Source organism: Monodelphis domestica, chromosome 5 (genome assembly GCF_027887165.1).
Source record: "Monodelphis domestica isolate mMonDom1 chromosome 5, mMonDom1.pri, whole genome shotgun sequence".
Lineage (NCBI taxonomy): Eukaryota > Metazoa > Chordata > Mammalia > Didelphimorphia > Didelphidae > Monodelphis > Monodelphis domestica.
The window spans coordinates 303608214-303635088 of NC_077231.1; the positions used below are offsets into that span (position 1 = coordinate 303608214).

General features: G+C 43.2%; 1 protein-coding gene across 1 annotated transcript in view; it reads left to right on the forward strand.

The window, feature by feature from the left end:
- Positions 1-26875, forward strand: part of TGFBR2 (transforming growth factor beta receptor 2) — an 86277-nt gene that overhangs the window by 54386 nt on the left and 5016 nt on the right. Inside the window, exons 4-6 of the mRNA XM_007505215.3 lie at positions 13585-14378; positions 17395-17536; positions 26417-26544. Coding sequence (XP_007505277.1) covers positions 13585-14378; positions 17395-17536; positions 26417-26544 — 1064 coding nt within the window. The remainder of the gene's footprint in view (positions 1-13584; positions 14379-17394; positions 17537-26416; positions 26545-26875) is intronic.

Sequence of the window (26875 nt, forward strand, 5' to 3'; positions counted from 1 at the left end):
GTGAGTCAGTCAAAAGCAGTTATTAAATAAATAAATTATAAATACATATAAATTATGATTATTTTAAAAATTAAATAAAAGAATAAATAAATTAAATCTAGTCTCAAGACACTAGCTGTGTGACCCTGGGCAAGTCACTTATGTTTGCCTCAGCTTCTTCAGCTGTAAAATGGAAATTCTAGAGAAGGAAATGGCCTGTCACTCCAGTATCTTTCAAGAAAATTCCATAAAAATAGAATTACCAAGAGTCAGACATGACCAAATGACTTAACAACAACAGATAGTAAAATACGGTTTAGTCACCACCTCCTGAAGTAGCCCATTCATTCCCCTTTGGGACAGCTCAAAGTAGGAAAGTTTCCTGTGACATCTCCTCAGCAGCTTCTACCCATTACTCTGGGTTCTGCCCTCTTATCCTGCTTGAAGTCAAGCCAGCCAACTGAAAAGGCTTCTTGCTAAGAATGGAAAGTGAACTGAGACTTGAAAGAAGCCAAGGAAGGTAGGAGATGGAGAATGAGGAGGAACAGAGTTCCAGGCAGAGGGTATCCAGCCAGTGAAAATGCCCAAAGTCAGAAAATTGTGTGCAAAGGAAGAGGAAGGAGGCTTGTGTCACCATATTATCTCCCAGATACATAAAAATAGCTATCATCTTTCTCCCAAGTCTTCTATTCTCCAGGTTCCTAGTTCCTTCCAGTGGACTTCCATTGGCGGAAAATGGAGACTCTTTGCCCTCTTGGTTGCCCTCTTGGTTGCCCTCTTGGCTATCTTCAGTTGTCAGTGCTCTTCCAAAAATCTGTTGAACTCATTTTTCAAGATGTGAAATCTTACCACATAATTGCTTGTCTGCTTGCTTGGAACACCCTTATGGCTCACTCCGAAGGCATTGGTTGACTCTCACATGGTTTTTGTCTTTCATGATGAGCCCTTCGTGATGGATTCTTACAGGGTAATCAGGTCTCCAGGGATGTTCTTATGGGTCATTTGGAGATCTGACTGCAGTGGGTGGGAGCTGATCTTTAGGTCTAGACAATATTTTTTTTTAATGTTATCAGTCAGGTAGTCAAAACAAAACAGTATTACATTCAATCCAACACCTGTTTATTGTCCTAAGGATTGGGAATCCAAAGACCAAACCAAAACAATTCCTGCCCTTATGGAGCTTACATTCTTCTGGGGGCTGCCACATTATTTATTTTACAGGTTTTCCCTCTCTTCCACCAAAGGAGATAATATGAAAGGACCCAAGTATTAAAGGACATATTAGAGTTCTTTGTTCAGGGTACAAAGTAATATGTCTGTGGTCTCAGATAGTCCTTGAGAAGGAAAGGTTGATCCATAAAGAAATAAGCAAGCCAAGAAATACTCATACACTTACCACCATCAACATCCAGATAGGGGAAGATCACAGTGATACTTATCCAAGAGCCAATTTGGATAGGCCAGTGAGCTGATTGTTAAATTTTCCATGTGAGCATTTAAACCTTGGGAATCAGTAGATGCTACAAGACTGGGTCTGATTTATTGTTTTTGTTGTTGTTGCTGTTGTTTTGCTGATTTCCTAGATTTAAAATGATGGAGAAAATATTAATGCTACAGATCAAATTTAAAAGTGTGTCTTGAATACATTTTTACCTAGAGAGCAAGTCGTTAAACATTTTCCTACATGCTTCTGCTTTTCCCCTTTCTAAAGCCATTAATTAAAACCTTTGGTTTGGGGCCTTGCTAGGATGGAAGGAAGAAAAGATAGGAAACATCGCTCTGGGTAGTTGTGAGTTCTGCCACCAAGGGCATGCCTCAAACAAAATTCTGTGCAGATGTTGACTATCATTATTGTGATTCCAGTTGTTAATGGTATTGGAGAATGAGACGTGGAGTCTATACTATCTCCAATGTTGGTGTACCATGAAGTGGGCATTAGATCTACCTTCTCCTGGGGAGCGTAGTCTGCTGATTGTGAGGAAGCACAAAAGATATTTGGAAAAATTCCACTGTGTTCAAACTGTGCCTCCCAAGAGAAAAGTATTAGGGTAACATGGGGAGGATGAAGAGGAAGGAGTTTTCATGAAGGTGTCTTACTTTTGTTCCTTGTTATAAAAAAATACATTGTGGATTAGAATTTCTTTTAAATAAAAACAACCTTATTGCATCGCCTGCCTGGTTAGCCATGGCAGGAAGAAGAATGATTTTTACAGTATCAGACATGTGGTTTCCTGTCTGTGTTTAGCTTTTAGGCCGAGCATCTTAGCCAGCTGGTCCTCTGCTCCTCTAGACAACTAGATAATAGACTGGAAAAAGCTGGTTTCAAACTACCATTCAAGCCCATTCCATGTATTGCTCTCATGCTTTGCATACTTTCTCATTTCCTCCAGTTGGGAGAGAAGTTGTTGTGTGTGTGTGTGTGTGTGTGTGTGTGTGTGTGTGTGTGTGTGTGTGTGTGTGGTTTATATTCCTAGATCCATGAATGTAGGTGGGTATTTTGCTAGTTCTTCTCTATGCCCCTTTTTTTTTCTATTTCTAATTCTTATGTCAGGGATATCAACATGCTAGCAGAACTCATAGATCTCAAAAAAAAAAAGTCCACCTAGGTCTAGTTGTCAGTTGTTTCAGAAAGGAGAAGAAAGAAAGCAGAAGTGGTATTTGGGAAGCCTCAAAGCATTCTGGTTATGTGTTGGCTCTTGTCTGATGTAATGGTCCAACACGGCTGTTGAACCAGCTGACCTTGTCATCTCTAGAGGGAAGCAAAGAAGAATCCTAAATACAGAAAGAAAACAGAGGGTGGGAATATGTGGAGGGAAAGCTTTTTTAAAAGGCAGAAAATTATGATTTTTAAAAATAAGTCTCTGCTGGATGAGTTGTCTGGTATAACTCAAAGTTATGGTTGTGAGTTCGAGTATCCTTTGGTTCTAGACCCGGCAGGCTGTAGTCGAAATCCTGGAATCTGTCCTGGGCCTCCAAAATTCTGAAACTTGTGGGCTGCAGGAAGTATTGTGACTCAGTTAAGAAATGCTTAGAAAGCACTGGAAGTGGCTTAAAGCAAAGCTTCTCTCTTTGGTGGAATTTTTTTTAAAGCAGCAAAGTAAACATCATTCACCAGAGCCAGATCAGTTGACTGAATGCCTGGACTGTATGCAGATATATTTATACACTCTTCGCAGACTGTGGAGACTGGGAAACGACTTTGACAATATTTGATCCAACATCTTCATCTGATTCTTTTTGTGTTTTGTAATGTTTTAGAGGCCCCTTTATGTTATTAATTAAATTACAGTGAATGACCTTCTGTCTTCATTCCCCTCACCAAACCCTCCCTAATAATAAAGAAAAACCAGTTGACACAGTAACTGCATCTCCAGTGAAATGGATGATGTATTTCATCATCTGTGCAGAAACAAATTGGTTATTAAAATGAATCAGTCTTCAGCTGTCTTTCATTCAATTTATTTTTTTCATTTAGATCATGTGCTTTTATTGTGTGTATATTCCCAGTTGCTTACTTTGCCCTACATTGGTTTATGTTAGCCATCCCATGGCTCTGAATTCTTCAAGTTTGCTCTTTCTTCCAGGGTAATGGAATCTATTACATTGACAGTATTCTGCAATCTGTTCAGCTATTTGTTAGTTAGTTGATGAGAATCCATTTTGTTTCTAGGCTTAAACTATCATATCAATTTACTGTTTTGGTACACATAAGAACCCACCCCCACCATCTTTGACTTCCATGGGATTTCCACTTTCTGGACCAAAGGGTATGGGTGTAAAGGATTGAATAGAATTTTTTGCATCATCCCAAATGGTTTTCCAAAATGGAGGAAATCAGTTTCATCAGCAGACTCTATTATTAACCTGCCAATCTTCCCTGAGTTCCACCAGCACTATTTCTGTCTAGGATTTTGACAGCTACAACCCCCTCATTTTACAAAGGAAGGGGCTGAATTTCAAGGAAGTATCTTTTGGACTTTGGGACCCAGGTACCTGATGCATAGCAAACACTTAGTAAATACCTTTTCCCTTCCCCTGACTTACAGTGTAAGGCAGTGGCAGTGGATGGAGAGTTGGCTCTGGTCAGGGTCCAGGATTCCCATGAGAATCTATGCTCACTAGAGGCAGGAACTGTTTATACCTTCTTTTTCGGGAGGGCAGGGGAATCTCCAGTATTTAACACAGTGCTTGGCATAGAACTCCACTAGCCTATTGTCCATGTGCTGTGGGATGGATCAGGATGGGCTGGGCCCATAGTGAACTATATCCAAAGGGCCACAGTTATGGAGGACCAAAAAGAGACTTCATTATAAGGTGATCTTTCCTCTAGGTTAGTCACATAGCTTTGAGCCCTCCGAATCCCAGCCTCGTGAAATGTTCCTACGTTATTTGGGGGCTTCTCTCTCTGCTTCCCTCTTCCTATCCTTTTGTCATTGTTGTCTAAATGCAGCATGGACAAGCTAGTTGGAGAAGAATACTCTGGCTACTCTACAGTCACGTAAAGTGTTTGAACAATGGAAAAATACATAGTCAGCCAGCTAACCACAGCGTAGCTGTGTGATGCTACCAACCTTTCATTTCAGGCCAAGCTAAATGTGTTGCCTACCATACCAAGCAGACTTCTGCAGGGCTTTTTGTATTGGAAAAAACCTGAACTTCAATTAAACCTGCCCACTTCCAGCATCTTGCATTTGGGGTTTGCCAGAAATAATCTTGACTTTTAAAAAATTTAACAGATTTCTCTCTGTCTCTCTGTCTCTCTCTGTCTCTCTCTGTCTCTCTGTCTCTGTGTCTCTGTGTCTCTCTGTGTCTCTCTGTGTGTCTCTGTGTGTCTCTGTGTGTCTCTCTGTGTCTCTCTGTGTGTCTCTCTCTGTGTGTCTCTCTCTCTCTCTGTGTCTCTCTCTCTGTGTCTCTCTCTCTCTCTGTGTCTCTCTCTCTCTCTGTGTCTCTCTCTCTCTCTGTGTCTCTCTCTCTCTCTCTCTGTCTCTCTCTCTCTCTCTCTCTGTCTCTCTCTCTCTCTCTCTCTGTCTCTCTCTCTCTCTCTCTCTGTCTCTCTCTCTCTGTGTCTCTCTGTGTCTCTCTCTCTCTGTGTCTCTCTCTCTCTCTCTCTGTGTGTCTCTCTCTCTCTCTGTGTCTCTCTGTGTCTCTCTCTCTCTCTCTCTGTGTCTCTCTGTGTCTCTCTCTCTGTGTCTCTCTCTGGGTCTCTCTCTCTCTGTGTCTCTCTCTCTCTGTGTGTCTCTCTGTGTCTCTCTCTCTCTCTGTGTCTCTCTCTCTCTGTGTCTCTCTCTCTGTGTCTCTCTCTCTCTCTGTCTCTCTGTGTCTGTCTGTCTCTCTCTCTGTGTCTCTCTCTCTCTCTGTCTCTCTCTCTGTGTCTGTCTGTCTCTCTCTGTCTCTGTCTCCCCCTCCACTCCTTTTTTTTTTTTTAAACTATTTGGCAAAACAGACTTTATTCACTGTTGCAGAAGGGCCTTTCCATCTGGGGCAGGACATATAAGATTGGAGCCCTTGATTAGGTGAAGATAGACTCTCCAAGTCCCCAGCATGCAGAAGTGAGAGATCTGAGTGTTAAATGAGGAGCAGGCATGGGGACTGACAACAGGAGAATGAAGAAGGGGAGACAGTGTCTTTTTCTTTTGAGACAAACTAGGAACCCACTGTGAGCCTACCTGCAGTCTTGCCTTCAGGGACAGAGAGAAAGCAAACATCTTCTGAGGTTATAGGCAAAGGAAAAGAGAAAAATCTTCTTCTAGCCCCACCTTCCCACCCCAAAATATCCAAAGGAAAACCTGCCCATAGTCTTAATTTTTCTATGCATTTTTTCAAACGGAAAAAAGAATGGCTTTAGTTGGCAGCCCTGCTTACTTCTGTTTGGTAAGGGGCACCATATTGGAAGCTGCCTATTGTTCTGTTATCTTTCTGTTCCATCGTTGCCTTGTAACCTTTTGCTTCTTTTTTGTATGAGCAAGTTAGTGAGTTGAACAAAAAAGATCTTTATACAACATCTTCATCAGGAACCAGGAAGACCCCCCTCCCCGGACCTCAGGAGAGACCACCATCTTTTAGGGACACTTTGTGGGGTAGTCTTTGTTCTTATCTGTGAATGGGACTGACTTTGTCTACTTGGCCTGAGCCTCATTTCTTCATTTCATTTCTTTCCAGCGTAGACTTTCATGGACGGATAGTTGATTCATGTAGCATTCTCTTCTATGCTTACCAAAGGATTTAACAGTCAGGTCTGTGGTCGTCCAGGAGGTGGTTTACCCTTCAAGAGAAGTGTCTTCAGACAGGTCCTACAGCTGCTTCTCCAGCCAGTCCTTTTCACTGTTCCCTAGTAATGACCCAGGAATAATTAATTAGTGATAGGAGCTCTTCAGGACCAGTGTTTTGGCATCAGTGCATCTTTATTTAAAGCACCATCCCAGTAAGCATCAGGCCAACATCTCTTGGTATGCCACAGTACTCAGATTCTGAAGCTGTCTTTAAATTCTCTGGTTCTTAGGCATTTTCCTGCTCCACGATTCTAATGCTCCTTATGCCCCATGAATTTAATCTGGAGTTATTTACTGGGATGATGGACAGAGACTCAGTCACTGACTTTAGAAAATTCACACTGGCCCAAGACAGGGCACAACAGTAGCAGCACTCTGCAAGTGATCTGCCAAGAAGGCCCTGCTGTTTCTCTCTAAGGTTTTGGCAAATAGTTCGCTTCACTTTGACAGGGTACCAAAGACCTTAATTCAGAGTTGCCTCTTCATTTACAAAATATCGCCTTCCCCACCACGTAGCTGCCAACATGCAGTGAGATATCTGACAGGGGACTTTGAACTCAGAGGAAGAGGTTAAGTTTTAGTCTTAGGACTCACTCCCTCTTCATACCCTCCTTACTAGCCGAGTCAGATCTGTAAACATTAAGTGCGAGCTTTGTGCCAAGCAACACGCTAAATGCTGGAAATGCAAAGAAAGGCAAAAAACAGGCCCAGACCTCCAGGAACTTAAAATCTATTTGGGGAGAGGAAATGTACAAATAACTGGACAATCGAATACGTCAGAGATAAAAATCTGAGAAAACGTACCAGCTTCATTAAGGGGGATTTGCTAAGGCATCTTGTAGGAGCCAGGGGAGCCAGGAGGGGCAGATGAGGGGGGAAGAGCATCCTGGGTCAGGGGAACAGCCAGGGAAAATGCCCAGTATCAGGACATGCAATGACTTTTTTGAGGAACTGCATGAAGACCCATGTCACTGGAGCATAGAGTGTGTGGGAGGAAGGAAGCTGTAAAGATGGCAAAGGAAGGAAGGGCATTAAAAGCCAAATGGAGGATTTTGTATTTGATCCTAGAGGAAATAGGTAACCAGTCACTGGAGGTGATTGAACAAGGGTCCATTCTATGGTTCAATCTGTGCTTTTAGGAAGTTCTCTGATAGCTAAGTGGAAGGAAGATGGACTAAAAGAGGAAGAAGCTTGAGTCGGGGGGGACCAGTCGCCATGGTGTGGCAATAGCTAAGGCATGTAAGGAGGGCAGAGGAGGGAAAGGGGCTGGGGGTGGACTACCCAAAAGAGGGCAGGAAGGTAGAATCTTCAGGCTTTGGCAAGAAATTGGATATGGAGGGGGAGAAAGAGTGAAGAGTCGAGAGTGACTCCTACATCGGGAGGCAGGATAACTGGGAGGATGATGGTACCCGGGACAGTATTAGGGAGGTTTGGAAGAGGAGAGGACTCCAGAGGAAAGGTTATGAGTTCATTGAATAGTAATCTTCATAAATCAGTGTGAGTAGGCTGAAGCTTTCCTCCTCAGCCACTCGGGCTCCATCTGTGGATCTCAGCCTGGGCAGTTTTGACATTTTGCGAGATCAGAGGAAGTTCCTTGATCAGTTTCACAGGAATCCACATAATCCTCTGTCACACAACAGCACACTGAAGCCTTTTTTCCTTGTAAGATGCCCGTGGAAAATGTTAATGGGGAACCCCGCCTTTATCTCTGAAAACAAGCAGCTATCTGTTAGAGAATCTTTGCCCCAGTCACCCTGAACGGGCCACTGCAAAGCTGGTTGGAGAATCCTGGGCTTCTGGCTGAGCCCCTCACCCACTCATGGGCCCAGAGCAGTGGGCTTACTTTTTTTTTTTTGTTTAAAGAGCCTTATTCATAATTGGCATTTGCTGACATTTCAAATCATGCATCCAAGAGGCCGGGTTTCAAGTTACTTTTAGAAAAATCCATTTTGTAATCTTCCATGTTATGTGCAGAGTGGGGTAGAGAGAAAGCAAGCTGCGTCTGAAGTTAGGAACAAAAAGCCCTCCACAAAGGCCCCCCCCAATAAAAGTCAACTCCTGGGGGTTTCCCTTTGGTATTTTTCAGTTAGATTGGGTTTGGTCTGCAAGTCTTAATGCAGTGCTCACCCAAAAGTCTATTGTCGACTGGCTTGTTAATGGATCCCTTTTAAAAAGTGAATCTTATCGCCCCTTTGATTTCTGGGGGGATTTTTGAAGTGTGGGTCTGTTATACCAGTTGATCCATTTAGTTTTGGAAAAGTCTTTGGATTCCTAACACAGGGCCTTGGTTGTTACCACATAAGATAAGAATACTCTTGTGGCAAAAGATACTCTCCTAGGGGAGAGGGGGAGAGTGGTTTAAAGCCATTGGATGTGGAGACAGGAAATCTTGAGTTTGAAAACCATCTCAGACTCTTGGGAAGGATATGGTACCACCTGGGCCTTAGTTTCCCCATCTGTAAAATGAAAGGATTGGACTTGATAAGCTTTAAAATTCATTCAACCTCTAAATCGATGACCCTTTGGTCATTTTTTGGGTAATTAATGTTTTTTTTAAACCCTTACCTTCCATCTTGGAGTCAATACCATGTATTGGCTCCAAGGCAGAAGAGTGGTAAGGGCTAGGCAATGGGCGTTAAGTGACTTGCCCAGGGTCACACAGCTGGGTAGTGTCTGAGGTCAAGTTTGAACCTAGGACCTGGCTCTCAATCCACTGAGCTACCCAGCTGCCCCCAAATTAATGGCTTTTTAAGTTGGTTCATAGGACTTTAAATGAGATATAGAGAACCCAAATTCAAATCCATAATTTGACAGATGACAAATGAGAGTAGAGTTGTGACTTGTCCAGTGTCACACAACAACTATATAGTAATAATAATTTAACTAGGATTTATAGAGTGATTTAAAATATTTGTTCTTCATTTCAGTCTTGTCTGACTCTTCATGACTCCTTTTGTGGTTTCCTTTTTTTCTTTTTAAATTTCTCCAGCAATATTTTATTGTATTGTATACATATTGTATTGCATTATTATATTTATATTTCCAATTACACGTAGAAACAATTTTTAGCACTTATTTTCTGATATTTTGTGATCCAAACTCTTTCCCTCTCTCCCTTCTCCACTTCCCTGAGACAATAGACATTTTGCTGTGCCATATTACTGTGCATATTTCCATATTTATCACATCATAAAAGAAGACACACATCATTCATATAAGGAAAAATGCATGAAGAAAATAAAGTGAAAAATGATCTACTTTGATCTTCTTTCTATGGTGGTGGAAAGCATTTTTCATCACGAGTCCTTTGGAGTTGCCTTGGATCTTTGAGGTTTTCTTAGCAAAAATACTAGAGGTGAGGCAACTGGGTGGCTCAGTGGATTGAGAGCCAGGCCTAGAGATGGGAGGTCCTAGGTTCAAATTTGATCTCAGACACTTTCTAGCTGTGTGTCCCTGGGCAAGTCACTTGATCCCCATTGCTTAGCCCTTACCATTCTTCTGCCTTAGAACCAATACACAGTATTGATTCTAAGACAAAGTAAGGGTTTAAAAAAATTAAAAACAAAAAAGACAAAAAGAATAGTAGAGTGGTTTGTTATTTGCTTATCCAGTTGCCCAGACTCACTCAGCTAGTAAGTGTCTGAGCCATTGAGTCTTAATTTTGACAGGGTTAAGTGACTTGCCTGAGGTCATATAACTAGTGAGTGTCTGAGGTTGGATTTGAACTCAGGTCTTTGGTTCTAGGCCCAACACTCTATCCACTGTGTCAACTAGCTACTCCCATGCATACATAGCCAATGTATTTGCATGAATGTATATGGTGTTGGCAAACCATCTTTTGCTACTTGCTTCAAGAAATATTGACTAGCATCCCAGTGCAAACATCAACATGGAAATAGGTTCTGATCAAGGTCACATGTAATACCCAGTGGAATTGCTTGCGTGTCGGCTACGGGAAGAGGGAGGGGAGGGAGGAATAGAAAATGATTTTTGTGACCAAGGAATAATGTTTGAAATTGACCAAATTAAAAAAAATTAAATTAAAATAAATATTGACTAGGACCCTACTGTGGGCATTCTGGAAGCCGTCTTGAGTATTCTGTGCCAGTCACTGGTCCTGGTCCTGAAACAAAAGCAAAACCGGCCCCCGAGAATGCACAGCTTTCTGGTCTTGGTGGAAGGTGGCACAAGATTGGGGGATAACATGCTTACAGATCAGATAAGAAGTTGTTTCGGGGGGCAGAGGGGGTCAGGCATTGTGCGCCATGGCGCACCATTCCCTGTGAACTTGGCCGATGCCATCACGTTGTCTGTCCAGTGATGGAGGGACCGAATGAGAAAAGATTCCGCCATTGCCCTTTTAGTCATCATCGTGCCTTTGATGGTGGTCTTTTATTGTGATCTTCAAGACGTAGGAGCTAAAGAGCAGCCCCCAAATCAGGAACATTTGGGTTTGCAGCTCACACTGAGACATCATGGCTGCACTGAGCTTAGTGAAGTCCCATGTTGGACATCTTTTAGCCCTCTTTGTGGTTAACAAATCACTTTTGGGGGCTACATAATGAATAATTTAATTAACTAATTAATATTGATAACATAATTAACAATGATAAATCAATTAAACCAATTTTTACAAATTCTCCTTTGACAACCAGGTGGCACAGTGAATGTAGTATTAGGCTTGATGTCAGGAAGACCTGAATTCAAATCTGACAATCATTGTATGAACCAGGGCAAATCAGTTTACCTCTAGCCTCAGTTTCCTCATTTGTAAAACAAGAATATTAGACTTAATAGCTTCTAAGGGCCCTCCGAGCTCTAAATCTGTGACTTACAATTCTTTTATAATAAGATAGCTGCAGCCTAACACCCTTCCATCCTTGGACTTCAGCAGGAGCCTTGAGACAAGGACAGAAACTGGACTCGGGTCTTCCAAACAGAACCTTTTTTCCTTAGAAAGGACCCTCATTGTCACTCTAGTTGCTCTCTCGTTAACGTGATGAGCCAACAGGTGTAGAGAGGGTGGCTCTGAAGGGGTGACAAGGCAGATGAAAACTCCCTCATGGGGACCGGAGGATGTGACGGCCATGACTTGTGCCGCCAGCGAGCCATTTGCCGCTTCCCTGCTGGGGCGCAGACGCTTGATTGTTTTTATCGCGGTGTCTGCAGCAGCCCAGGGGTTAATGTGGTCTGACAGGGCGGAGGGGCCTCATGTTTAGACAAAGCCGTCCATCCCCAGGAAGCTTCCTTTGGCTGACTTCGCTTTTGTTAACATGAGTTTTTTGGACAGAGCCTTTTGAAGTTTCGAGAATGATAGATGTTGTTGCTCTCTAATTTCCCCCAAATTTTGCATGTTGATGTTTTTAAAAAAAAAAAAGGAAGAAAAGCCCAGGAAGTTGGAGGGGAAAGTGGAACTCTGGTTTGCTGACCTCAAAGTGGGGAGTTTTGAACCTCCTTCTGAAAATGCTTTTGAAGGCTTCTTTAGGTTGACCTGTTTGCCTTTTCTTTTCCTGTAGGCTGCAGAATAGAGCAATGAGGATGGGACAGTCTGTTTGCAGGGTGGATCCCGGGGTCTGATTGTTTTTGGATGAGGGATCCAGTTACAAGGGACCCTTAGCACACCTAGGCAACTCTCTATTTTATTTATTATTATTATTGCTGTTTTGTTTTACAAAGCAGGGGACTAGACTACGATGAATTGGCCCCACTCTACACATAGTAGTATAGTAGGTGCAGAACTATTTGGAATCTGATTCCAGGTTCTTTTGTATTATGCTGCATATTTCATATGTGGCCCCTAAGAGCATAGATTTTGAGCTGGAAGAGACCTTTGGGGCCATGTAGTCCAGCTCTTATTTTAGAGGTGAGCAATCTAAGCATTGAAGCCTTCTAGATGGAATTAGTTAATAGGATTAAATTTTATTATTTAATTTATTTTTTATTTTATTTCATTTGTATTTATGTAATTGCATATTATAGAATTATATTAATTATATCATTTACCTTATATTATTGTGTCATTTATATTTTTGAGATTAGATATTAATGATAATTATAATTTATGTCAAAAATATAATTAGTATATTCTAATTAAAAGAGAATGAATAAATGGAACCTGAGGCAATGATGGATTTGTTTTTGTTTTTTTTTTTAAGTATGAAAACCAGTCAACCAAAAAAAAAAATAGGCCAAGTGGAGCCAGGCTTCCCCAGCCGTTCTTTCTTTCAGGTGTCTCCTTGTCTGGAGTTCTCAAATTCAAGTCCATTCTAAAAGGGTAAATTGATTAAAAAGGGCAGATCAGCCTCAGCCCTGTGGTACACAGATTGACTGTACCAGGAAATGCATTAAATCCTTGAAGGGTGAAGAACACCCACCCCAGCCTGCCGCTTGGGCTGTTTCCTTTCACTTTGGAAGCAACAAGCAGCACCTTTGGGAGTTGGACTTTTTGGTTGATGTCAGGATTTATTAAACTTTTATAGGACACAGACGTGCACTTGTATGTATGTAGACACCCAGGATGTAGTTACATGTGTCTATATTTATGTGTGTATGCACATACATACCTGTACCAGAAGAGGCTCAGTCAGAAATTTGAACCCAGATTCTAGCATTCTCCAATTAGCTCAATCTACTAACTAAGACATTTATTAAGTGCTTGCTGTATGCCAAGTATTGGGCCAGGCACCTCTTTGCAAGGAGCTTGTGTTCTAATGGGAGAGACATAAAGGGCATATAATTATGTAGAATAAGGGAACAGGAGGGAGGGAGAGACAGAGAGGGGGAGAGACGGAGAGGGGGAGAGATGGGGAGAAAGAGACACACAGAGACAGAGGGATGATTAAGGCAGGTCACTAAAAGCTACGGGATTGGGAAAGACTTCCTATAAAAGATGGTGGAGATAAGAATTTGGTCTGAAACCAAGTAGTGTTCCAGGTCCCTGGAAGTCTTCTGAACTCCTGGAACAAGTTTCTTGGTAAACATTATGTTGTGTAGAAATAGGAAATCTTACTTTTAAACATGAAAAATTGACTATTGAGGAGCAACTAGATGGCTCAATGGATGGAGAGCCAGGCTAAAAACCAGAAGTCCTGGGTTTGAATCAGACCTCAGACAATCCCTAGCTGTGTGACCCTGAACAAGTCACTTAACTCCCATTGCCTAGCCCTTACTACTCTTCTGCCTTGGAACTTGTACTTCATTTTGGTTTCAAGATGGAAGGTGAGGGTCATTTTTAAAAAGAATTGAAAACAGGAGAGTTGATAGCTTTGAAATGACCGTCATTATGCATCCTCCCACAGGCCTGACGTTTTTCCTCTCGTCCTTTTCTCTCTCGCAGATGTCCTTGACAATTTCGACCTCATGGCCATCATCTTCAAAGTGACTGTCATCAGCCTCCTTCCCCCACTGGGCATCGCCATTGCCGTGATCATCATCTTCTACTGTTACCGAGTCCACCGCCGGAGAAAGCTGAGCACCGCCTGGGAGACGAGCAAGCCGGGGAAGCCGGACTACAGCGAGGGCTGTGCCATGATGTTGGATGACGACCGCTCGGACATCAGCTCCACGTGCGCCAACAACCTCAACCACAACACCGAGCTCCTGCCCATCGAGCTGGACACGCTGGTGGGGAAGGGTCGCTTCGCTGAGGTCTACAAGGCCAAGCTGAAACAGAACACGTCCGAGCAGTTCGAGACGGTGGCCGTCAAGATCTTCCCCTACGAGGAATACGCCTCTTGGAAGACAGAGAAGGAAATCTTCTCCGACATCAACCTGAAACACGAGAACATCCTCCAGTTCTTGACTGCGGAGGAGCGGAAGATGGACCTGGGGAAGCAGTACTGGCTCATCACTGCCTTCCACGCCAGGGGCAACCTGCAAGAGTATCTCACTCGGCATGTCATCAGCTGGGAAGACCTGTGGAAGCTGGGCAGCTCCCTGGCCCGGGGCATCGCCCATCTCCATAGCGACCACACGCCCTGCGGGAGACCCAAAACGGCCATCGTGCACCGAGACCTGAAGAGCTCCAACATCCTGGTGAAGAACGACCTGACCTGCTGCCTCTGCGACTTTGGGCTCTCCCTGAGGTTGGACCCGACCCTCTCTGTGGATGACTTGGCTAACAGCGGGCAGGTGAGTCTGAACCCCAACCCCTGACTTAGCAGGGAGACTTCAGATGAAGAAAGAGAGCCCCGTGGGCTGGGGAAGTGTTCAAAAGCGATTAAAACCCACGACAGGGTCCGTGTTCAGTTCCGTGGTCCAATGGTCCTGTCCCTGAGCTGAGCAACTAGATGGCTCAATGGATGGAGAGCCAGGCTAGAAACCTGGTAGATGGAGGGAAGCTCTCGTGCAGGGAGCTCCATCAGGATGACCTGCTGAGAAAAGGACGGACCTCTCTGCTAAGAGCCACCACAGGAGAGGCTGTGGCCAGGGGAAAAAGAGGTGGTGCTGTGGGGCAGTAGAAAGTGTTCCATCTAGGCAGATGACATGGGGTTTGCCTACATTCTTGGGACACTTAGTCCCTTATTGCCACAGACTGCAGTTGAAGAAAATGCTTGGGAATGCAGACAGTCATTGGCTGAGGTCATATTTTATACCAGATAATGGGAGTTTGTGTGGTGATGGCAAGTTACTTAGCCTCTGGGCCTCAGTTTCTTTATATGTAAAAAGAAGACAGAACCAGACGCCTCTGAGGTCCTTCTCATCCCTAAAGCCTTAATTCTGTGGTCTTAAAATGAGATGGTTGGACTAGATGGCCGTTAAGCTTGCTAATAATTGTTCAGTCTTCTGAATCATGTCTGACTCTGTGACCCCATTTGGGGTTTGCTTAGCGAAGGTACTGAAGTGGTTGACCTTTGCCTTCTCCAGCTCATTTTATAGATGAGGAAACAGAGACCAACAGAGTTAAGTGATTTGCTCAGGGTCACACAACTGGTAAAGATCTGAGGCCATATTGTTTTTTGGGTTTTTTTTACCCTTAACCTTCCATCTTAGAATCAATACTAAGTATTGGTTCCAAGGAAAAAAGCAGGAAGGACTCAGCAACTAGGGTTAAGTGATTTGCCCAGAACCACACATCTAGGAAGTGTCAGAGACCAGATTTGAACCCAGGACCTCCTGTCTCCAGGCCCAACTCTCTATCCACTGAACCACCTAGATGAACTACTTTCTAATGAAAAATCATCTCATGTTTCTGTGCCAATTTAAGGTTAATGAAGATGTTTCCTTGTAATTCTGTACGGATATTATTCCCATTTCACAGATGGGGAAATTGAGGATTCATCTTCTCTTCTCTCTGATATAACCATTATCATTCGATCCATGTGATTGCTTGTGATATTGGCTTCATTTATATTTCATGGTAGCAGACAGTGAGACTGAAATCGTTCACATTCAGATGAGACTCTTCTTAGTGCTCTTAAAAATAAAACAATGTACCCAAGAACCCTGTGGGGGAAAATGATTCTTTGTGGTCAGAGGCACATGTTCCTGAATGGTAGAGACCCAGGATGGTATGTTTTTCCAACAGCCCCAGCAAGACTTCTTTCCTCCTAGATCTCACCTTCATCTTCCCTCCTTTAAAAAAAAAAATTCAACATTATCTTATTTTGCCAATCACATGTAAGATTAATTTTCAACATACATTTTCTGAAATTATAATTCCTGTCTGCCTTCCTCTCTTCCTTCCTATCTCTCAGAAGTGGTAAACAATTTTATCTAGGTTATACATATATTATCATGCAAAACGTACTTCCATAGTGGTCGTTGTTGTGAGAGAGTCCTCCTATAAAACCAAAACCCAGAAATTAAACCATAAATAAACTGAAGTGGAAAATGACCTGCTTCGATCTACATTCCAGCTCCCACAGCTTTCTTTGGAGGTGGATAGCATTCTTTGTCATAAGTCCTTCAGAATTGTCCTGGGTCCCTGTATTGCTGAGAGGAGCTAAGTTGTTGTATCTTCCCTTCTTACCGACCCTGCGGAGCAAGAGGTCTTTCCATCAGCCCTGCTGCTGCATCCTAAGGACAACTTAGTGGGTGGCTCTCCAACTATGACCTCTCCTATGTGTCATCTCCTTCTTTGAGAGTAGGGAATGGCTTGCTTTTTCTTATCTGTATTCTCAGTGCTTAGCTTGTGACATAAAGTAAATGCTTCAACCCTTTAGAGCTAGAAGGGACCATCCATCCATCCATCCAAACATCCATCCCACCCCCATCATTGAATAGATTAGGAAGTGAGCCCTAACTTGTCCTTGAGCACACAGCTAGCCAAGAAATGACTGAGCTGAGACTTGAACTCAGGACTCTTCAGTCCAGTGTTCTTTTCACCATGCCACATGACACTTGCAACCATCTGCAAAGCATTTTCTTTCTTTTTTTCCCCCCCAAAGATGATGACAATAGAAAAGGGGGACTTTTGTCTTTTTTCTGTACTCTTAGAAAACCAGCTGCAAACCAAGAAACTCTTGTCTCGCCATAACTTTTTGCTTTTACGGTTTCCAGCGTGATGTGGTCAGGGATGAAAGAGTCTTCACATTGCAGAAACAAAGATAGAAGCTTCCCACATGACAAAATGACAGTCGTATTTTTTCTGTAGCCTGTTAGGAGATGGGTGAATAATGTTCTGACATATACTGAGGGGAAAGATAAGCAGACCCTGAGGTTTGGCATTTCCTTGTTTGCTGTGAGCTTTGCAACCTTAGAAATATTGGTCCTCACGTAAGAGCACATTCTTTTTGTCAGTCACCCGATACTGTATTCCTATGCGTTGCTTATCTTCCAAAACACGGACTATTTTTGTGGTCTTCGGAGGGGGTGGAGATCTTGTAGCCGGTTCAATTCAGTAAACATCTGTTAAAGGCTTATTGTGTGGAAGGCATGGGGCCAAACGCTGGGCACGAAATAATAGCTGAACTTGCGGATCCCCCCTTCGAAAGGTTTGCAAACTGCTTTGTATCATTGTATTGAAACCTTTCCACAGCCCTTGGAGTAACTGCTCTGGGTACTGTTTTCTTGATTTTTAAGGTGAGTCCTTAAAATCCTCCTGACTCCAGGCCTGCCACCGTCTCTGGGGTGCCACCTCGCTGCCCGAACGTCATCACATTTTGAAAACCATACTGTTAACTCTCATTTCTGTGCATGGTTACAGGTTGGGACAGCAAGATATATGGCTCCCGAAGTTTTGGAATCCAGAATGAACTTGGAGAATATGGAGTCTTTCAAGCAAACAGATGTATATTCCATGGCCCTTGTTCTCTGGGAAATGACATCTCGCTGCAATGAGATAGGAGGTAGGTGGGACTGGCTAGCATGCATTTAAGATGGCAGCCCTTAATGAACATGTGGCTGGGCAGAGAAGGAAGAGAGAGAGAGCTAGACCTCCTGAAAAACCCATGTTTCCTAGAAAATGGCGGTTGTGGCCATGAGAACACTCTGGTCTCCAAAGATTGAGCTCCTTTTGTGATTTCAGAGTTTAAAATGTCCTGGTTTGGGATGCCAAGATACAGCTTCAAATCTTGTCTCTCATTTATTATCTATAAGGACAAAACTCTTTTTTGCCTCTCTGGCCTCCATTTCCTCATCTATAAAATGTGGTGGTTAGACTAAATAGTTTCCAAAGTGTCTTTCTGCTCTAAATCTGTGATGTTATTACTTTCACGCCCAGTTAGCTATAAAATCAAAGCAAAATATAATCATGTATTCATTCATCCATTCATTATATATACATGCTATATATGTATACATATAACACATACATGTGCGTATATGTAACATACATGTGTTAAGCCCCGCTTTCTTAAGTGAATCATTGCAGACATGGAAAGATGAAGAGATCATATTTGACCTCCCCTTGAGGAATCCACTGGGAGATGGATCAGCACTTCTTTATCAAAGTGCTCCTAAGCCGTTGTCCTAGACTAGGGGCTCTTAACCTCTTTTGTGTGTGATATAGAGCTTTTTGACAGTCTAGTAAAGCCTATACACCCCTTCTCAGAAGAATGTTTTGAGATCTTTAAAATAAAAAACATAAGATTATAAAGAAAATCATTTATATTGAAATGAAAGATCAAAAAATCATAAATTTCAGTATTTGAATGGAATTAGAAAAACCCAAAATGAGTCATTAAAGCTACATGCTCTACCCTATCCTCAAGAGTCTTATAACTTAAATAGTTTCTGCCTAAGACATGACAGTGCTAAACATGACCCAGTCAAAATTCCAATAAATTCTTTTTTCTTGAACCCTTATCCACTGTATCAGTATCAATTCTAAGTCAGATGAAACAGCAAGGGACTAGGCAATCAGTGTTGTGAATTGCCCAGGGTCACACAGGAAGAATCTTAGGATAGATTAATAAATAATTAATTTTTTAATGCCATTATTAGAACTTAGAAAGCATAGTAGAACGATCTGGGATTCCTCTGGCAGACTTGGATTTATAAACCCGTTCCCATCTATATTGAAATGGAATAAGTAGTACCCAAAGCAAAGTTAGATGGGATGGGAGGAAACTATTTCTTGAATAATTAGAGCTCTCTGGGGGAAAGTAGTGAGTTCCCTCTCATTTGAGGTCTTCAAACTCAGACTGAGTGACTGACTACTTGTAGGAAGTGTTTCCACACATATCCTATATGTAGGGACTTGTAGGATAGTGGAGACTCCTTTTCTGTGTCTGCTGTACTGGTCGGCTCCTGAGATCCCTTCCAACTTCCAAAACCTGTCGTAGCGGTTATTCTTCTGTCTATGTTGCACTAAGTGACCACTGAAGGGCCTTCCAACTCCAACATTTTTCTCACAGTACTAACCTTTCATGAGAATCCTGTCTTTTCTGACGATCAGAAAGAATCTTGACATTTCTTGCAGGTGAATTTATTTGACTAAGTTTTTGTTGTCACTTGTTTTTTAATTTTGTTTGGGGTTGGAGGTATAAGAATGGACCAGGGCAATGGATTTTTTGGGTGTTGGGAACTCTTAGTGAGAAAATTCCCTCCACCACTGTACTGCTTTGCTACTTATTGACTTAGAGAGTTGCTTGAGGACACTGAAAAATTGAGTGCCTTGCCCAATGTGTATCAGAGGCTGGAATGGAAACCAGATTTCCTCCACTCTTAAATGCTGCCTCTCTTCACCAAAGTTTAGTGACCCAAAACAGATTGAGGTCCAAAAAGTTTTAATCCAAATCTCACCATCCCAGAAGGGAAACTTTTCCAAAATGGCGGCCAACTCATTTCAGAGATTGCTGATGTCATTGACAGAAGAGTTAACTTAGATCCCTTCAAGCCATTATTCAGGAATTGACAGGCAACTGTTAGCCATATCCCTTGGGGTGGACGGGAGCTTCCGGGCCTGGAATCTCTCATTGTTATCCATCGCCAAAACCCTTTCCTGTTGCCTTTTGCTGAGCCTGGCAGAATCAAGCTGGTGGGGAAGACCTAAGCTCCCTGCCCCTCCCTCCACAAGGACCTTAACTCAGTGAAGATATAAACACAGATTCCCAAGGAAGGAAGAGTGAGTGAGCCCTTTATAACCTTCAGAATCAGACCAGAAAACTCTTTAGGAACAGGAAAAAGACTGCTCCAACCTTTGTTTTATTTGATCTCAACCCTGCCTTCCGGTTTCTTCCCTCCCTAAGCCCCTCTGGATGTTCTCTAGAAAGGAAAACTAGGTTTGGTCCAATGCCCTTATTTTCTGTTCTTGCCGTTCTAATGCCTTTCCTTCATATGGGCTTTGAGAGAATAATAATAATAATAATAATGTTATTATTATTATTAATACCTGGCATTTTTAGAGTGCTTTAGGGTTCAGAAAAGGGTTTCATTTCCTTTTTCTCTAAGGGAGTTTTCCCTAATACCAGGCTTCCTCTTCCTAGGCATAGAGACAGTATAAGAAAGTAGGTTGAGAGTTGTCCTTAGATTCAGGAAGCCCTATGGTTCAAGTCTCCTCCCTGACCTATGCCTTAGATACCATAAAGGTTGGTTGAATTAGTCATGCCTTGAAGTCCCGTTTCCTTTGCAAACTGAAGCCAGAATCATGCCCAGTTCGATATTCACCCATATTTTTCTCTCTCAGAGATCACCATTGCCCCTTGCATAAATCATCAGGCATTTCATTTATTTTATTTTAATATCCGTTTTTTAATGTATTTTTATTTTTACCAATTACACGTAATAACAAATTTCCCACATCAGTTTTCTGAAGTTACATGTTCCAAATGGTCTCCTTCCCTCCTTTCCTCCCCCTCCCGGAGCTGGTAAGCAATTTGATCTGGGTTATACGTGTATTATCATAACATTCATTTTTTACATCTTTTGTTTATTATTTTTTCAGTCACACAGAAAAGAGATTCTTTGACAATTGTTCTGATGTTTTAGGATTTAGATTTTCGCCCACCCTCCCTTCCCCCCTACCCTGAAGCAGTGAGGAGTCTGATCTAGGTTATACCAGTGCTGTCATGCAATATGTCATGCAATTCCCATATTGCTCATGTCATGATAGAATACACGTAGCACACATACAATAGAAATCTCACAAAGGAAATCTAGGAGAAGATGGCACTCTTTGCTCTGCCTCAGCCTCCAATATTCCCTCCTTTGGCTGTGGATGGCATTTTCACCATGACTCCCTTGTGGTTACCTTGGAGACTTGCTTTGCTGACAATGGTTTAGTTCTTTGCAGCTGATTACCATACAAGGCTCCCAACAAGCATTTATTAAGCATTTTCTGTGTGCCAGACATTGTGCCTAGGGATACAAAGACAGGCAAACGTGGTCCTGCCCTCAAGGAGGAATTTACACACCTGTGGGGAAGACAACATGATCACAACTATATACAAACTATGTTTAGAGGATAAAAATGTGCCAAGAAAGTACCAAGGCTGGGCAGGGTCACTAGGTGGCTCAGTGGATAGAGCTCTAGACCCAGAGATGAGAGATCCTGGGTTCAAATCTGATCTTAGATGCTGCCTAGCTATGTTACCCTGGGCAAGTCACTTAATCCCCATTGTCCAGTCCTTACTGCTCTTCTGCTTTGGAACAATACACAGTATTGATTCTAATGGTTGAAAGGAAGAAAGAACCAAGTCCTATTAAAGATGAGATTTGAATTCAGTTATTGCCACTTATTATCATTTCCTTGGTATAGACTTACTTCCTTGGTGTCTACATTGTGCCAACTGTCCAGTGATCCACCCCAAGCTATTATACTTAGCCTCCAGGGCTCCGTGATAGACTCCTTTGTCTGGTTAAAAAGTCTATAGACTCCTTCTCAGAATAATGTTCTGAAATTCACCAAATAAAATGCATTGAGGAGGCCAAAGGGGAGTGAAATTAAAGATGGAAAGTAAAGATTTTTTCCCCTTTCACATTGATGGACTGTCTAAAATCTTACATTCAACCCCTTTTAGAAGGTCATGAGAGACATCCATCCTCGCTTGCTCTAGCTCTCTCCAGTGCTCTGGAGGCATGGGGAAGAAGCCCTCTTCCAGGGTGTCTGGAGCACATCCAGAGAATCCCTGGAACGATTTTAATTCTTGGTCTTCCTCTGAATTCCTGGTAACAGAATATCCACACTTCATCAGAGCATTAAAGTTTTAAATTACATCCTAATTGCTTGAAAGTCCTATTGGATTTTCAGGTCTGGGTTGGAGCTGGAGAGAAAGGGGAAATGATGGTAGGTGTGGCTCAGGAGTTAACTCTGACTCTGTTCATTTTTAAGGGGGGAGTCGCTTATTCATTGGGGGATGCATTCCATGACCCTCTCCTTCATGGGATTTCATTGAATTCCACTGGGTGTGCCCGGTGTCTAGGTTGGGGTTGGGGAAAGATGGTGGAGTGGTGCAGACCCTTTCAGAGCAGCCGCTGGCAGAATAAAACATCCAGGCTTTATCTTCTGGCCAGAAACCAAACCCAGCTCCTCAGCCCAAACCATTTGTCCTCCCTTCCTTTTAGACCAGAATTGTCAGGGCAGCAAAGCAGGCAAGAATTTCAGCTCGAGAGTGGCAGAGAACCCCGAAGGACTGTCGAGGTCATCCTCAGGTGGCTACGAGCACAGCCAGACCCCCCAATAAAGTTAGAAACACAGAGGAGGAAAGTAAGAGCTTGGGCCAGGCTGAGCGGTCCTGGCTTTCCAGGGGAGTCTCATTTGGAATGCAAATTGAGAAACTCTGGGGTACAGCTTGGGGAAAACTTTCAAGGCTTTTCACAGTTCACTTCATCAACACCACAGCTGTGCGCCAGATGCTGAGATTTCTGAGGAATATTATTACTCTCCCAAAGACCCGCCTTCAGAGTGATGGAGATGGAGAACTCGAGGCAAGTTTAGTTTCTCTCCTGGCATCCTAAGCAGAAATTAAAAGCATCATTGCTAGAGTGGCATGTGACTCTCCCAGGGCCCTGGGGTGAGGAAGGGGCCCTGTGGGGAGAAAAAGTGGTGCTGAAACAGCCAGGGAATGAAGTTTCTTCCAAAAGGGCTGCTGTGACTTCAGGCACTAACGGAAGAAGGAGAGGTAGCTGGCTGGTGTGCAGTCTTTGGAACCAAAGCAGAAACAGGAACTGGTTTTGATTAAAAAAACCCTGCTGACTTGGCAAGGCATGATTTAAGGAAAGAGGAAGGTTTGCTATTACATCATCTTCATAAGGCAATGTAGCCTCTAGGGTGTAGACAGTCCAATAATAGATTAGGGGAAAGCCTGGATTCAAGATTTGCCTCTCATTTTTATGGCAGTATGACCCAGAGCAAGTCATATAACCTCTGTGAGCCTCAGTTTCCTCATTTGTAAAATGGATTTAGTCATTCCTGGAGCACCTACAGTGGGTGTACAGGGTGTTCTTGGAGGACTAGCACCTTTGGCAGATTCCTTCCATCCTTTGGTGTCCACTTGCCACCCAGCTCTCTCTTGTGGCTTCAGGAAGCTGTAGCACTGTAACAGTTAAAATTTAGGGGGAGACTGAGGCAGGTAGAAATTGGTTTCTCTCTGCAAGGAGTATTATATTTTTTAGAGGTTTATTAAAGGTTAAAGATTAAAGAAAATACAGAATAAGAAAAAACACGTGCCTAGGCCAGAGGCCTAGGCAAGATAACCTCACATCACAGAAGAGACCCGTCTGCTCCAAAACGGAAGTCCAAAAAAAAGCTCAAAAGCCTTTGCAATCAGCTTAAATACCTTCTCGATCTCGTCCACCTCAGAATTCCGTGGGATTACAAAGCATTTTGGGGAAGTGGAGCAAGGGCTTGTGGGGATTGTAGTCCAGAGTCCAAAACTCAATTTTACAGCACACACACAACCTCCAGCCTTTGGTCACACCGCCTCAGCAGCCCAGCAAAACTAGGCAGAGGGGAACTGGCAGACCTCAAACCCAACCATGAGTTGGGCGGGGATTGTCCACTGTTGACCAGCATGTGAAGACTTTCCTGGCTGAACAGTTGTGTGAACAGTTCATTCCAATGGACCAAGAAGGAGGCTGTGGAGTGCTTAAACCTTGGTCAGACACCAGAGAAGCCAGGATCTTCCTCTGCATCCCAGCCATCGCCAGGTATCCTGACTCCCGTCTTGCCGCTGGACTCGGATGACTGGAAGAGACAGTGAGGCAGGGAGGCTTTGGACAACAGCTACCTCACTTGAATCCAGAAGACATCACAAGACCATCTTGTTGTTATTTTGCCACCACGTTAATTTATTACTTTACTCCTACACCCCAGTCCTGTGGCAGCGGGCAAGGGAGGAAGCAGGCTTTACTGACGCTCCGAGACCTGCAGTCATGGGCAGTCCAGGGCATCTTCTTATTGGACCTAAATAGCCGTGGGATTTGGCAGCCCTCTGGGTGTCTGAACAGCCTTTTAGGGGATTTTTTAAAGCCCTTACCTTCTGTTTTAGTATCAATACTATGTATTGTATAGTATTCTAAGAAAGAAAAGCAGTAAGGGCTAGACAATGGAGGATAAGTGACTTGCCCAGGGTCACACAGCTAGGAAGTGTCTGAGGCCACATTTGAACCCAGGACTTCCCATCTCTAGACCTGGCTCTCAAACCACTTAGCTGCTCTCCAGCCTTTTTATTTAAAAAGAAAAAAAATAGACCCTTACCTTCCATTTTAGAATCAATCTTCTGTATTGTTTCTAAGGCAGAAGAGTGGTGTAAGGGCTAGGTGGGGAATGGGGGTCAAGTGACTTGCCTAGGGCCACATAGCTAGGAAATGTCTGAGGATAGATTTGACCCCAAGACCTCCTGTCTCTAGACCTGGCTCTCAATCCACTGAACCATCCAGCTGCCCCCTCCCCAGCCTTTTTAAAGGAATACTCTGCTCACTTTTTGGCATGAAGGAGGAGCTAGAAAAGATGCCCTAAAATTGTCCCCTTTACCCAACCTAACCTGGACTGCTTACCACTCCAGATGGGGGATCTTGCCCTCTAGTTAGATGATAATCCTAAATATTCATAGAGGCTATTTGTGCCCAACCTACAGGTAGAGCCTTCTGAGCTCGTGTTGGTCTGATCAACTGACCCCAACCTAGTGATGCCATTTTGGTCCTCTGCACACAAAAGACAAGAGCCAACCTACCAACCCACCCTCCCAAGGTGGCGACATAAGAGGATCTAGAGTCCATGGAAAACTCAGAGCATCACTTGGTCGTCTAAATAAGAAATCCTTCTGATTCTCTAATCCTCCTTAAGGTTTTCAATCAGGTCTCGATGGAGCCCAGACCAGGCAGAAGGGCGACAATAAGTTAACCGTTATTATAAAATTTCTTTTGTTCAGATTTTCCAATAACTCTGACATGGCACTCCGCATCCATTATTCTCAATCAAGAGTCAGGGGATCCCTCGCATGACCTGTGCTGGACTCCGGGGATACAAAGACCAAACAGAAACAGTCCCTGCCTTCGAAGGGATTGCATTCTAAGGCAGTGGCCTCACACATGAAAAATGTGTTAAAACTTGATGTTCCTTTTAGTAAATCTAAATAAAATTGCTTAGTAAGTACAAGATAACCTCAGGGCAGAAGTGTAGCATGTCAGCCTGTCCCTCAATGCTCTCAGAAGGACTTTTGGTCCATCCCTTCTCCTCCCCTTTTCCCCTCTTCTGGTTGCTATTGGTGTGTTCTTGTTTCTCATTTGATCTCATCACGTTATTCCATAAAAGACTTCCCAGAATCCTCTTGCTCCATATAAGAGCCCTTCATCATCCTCATGTACTTCAATCGAATTAGCCATTCTGCCTGTCCTGCTGCCAGGGTTTTGCAGGTACTAGCACAGCGGTTAGAAGGAATGCTGGGTCTCCAGTTGGGAAGATTCATCTTCCCGAGTTCAAATCCATTGTCAGACATTTGACTGTTGAACTCCCAGGCAAAGCATTTAACCTTGTTCTTTCCCTTCTCCATCAAGCTGTCCAATTGCATTGATTAAGCCTTTTTATCTGCATGAAAGAAGCAGTGAATAGTCGGGAAGTTGTGAGTTCAAATCTAGGTTCAGATACTAGCTCTGTGATCCTGGGGAAGTCACTCTACCCTGTTTGCCTCAGTTTCTTCATCTAAAAAATGAGCTAGAGAAGGAAATGACAAACTCCTCTAGTACCTTTGCCAAGATGTCCCCAAATGGGGTCATGGAGAATTGAATGTGATGGAATAATAGCTAAACAACAAAAAATGTTGATGTGAAAATCTTTGGAGAGATGTGGGGCCTCTAGATTTTTCAGGGAGATTCTTACCAAATCCAGGCAACTGTTCTTTGAGTCCTGGGTATGTAGACAGTAGAGACCAGGCTCACTGGTCAAGGGAACTCCCAGTAAGAAAACTTCCTCTACCCATTTTGACTTTCAGATTCTTATCTAATTCTGGGGGTGTTAAGGGTGACTATAGGAATATTTTTAATGTTCATTCAACAAGCACTTATTTCTCTTTCTATCCCTAATTGGAGAGAGTAAAAAAAAAAAACCAAGATTTTTGTAACAGATAAGCAATCAAGCAAAACATCTTTGCATCAGCAATTTCCAAAAGTATATCCTCAACCTGTACCCAGATTCCACCATCTCTGCCAGAAAGTAGATAGCTTGTGGACTGTACAGAAAACAAGTGATGGGGCCAGAGTTTGCTGGTCCCTGCTCTAGGCATTCATTCTGTCTCTCCTAATGCCACCTCCTCCCTCAATGGCTTTGTCTTCATACGTTCTCTTGGCAGAGGTCAAGGAATATGAGCCGCCATTTGGTTCCAAGGTGAGAGAGCACCCCTGCGTTGAAAGCATGAAGGACAACGTGCTTAGAGACCGAGGACGGCCCGAGATCCCAAACACTTGGCTCAGTCACCGAGTGAGTATTGGCCAAGCCTAGTGGAAATCTGCTCTGGGGCAGGGGTTGGGGGAGTGGGGTGGGGCGTGGAATTCTGGGCCATTTTACAAGAACTGGAACACAGATTCGCTCTGTACTCGGTGTCCTTGTTGTTTTTAAGAGAGAAGTCCATAACATGGGATGAACCTATTCCTATAAACGGCAGATCCAGACTAGCAGGTGCTCTCTAAATAGGGCATTCAGTAAAAGACTTAGGAGAATATGTCATTTTTTCCAAGCTATTGTGTTCACTTCAGCTGCCCTGTGGACATTATGATGGCTGTAGCTGCCCCACAGTCACGGGGTTTTACAT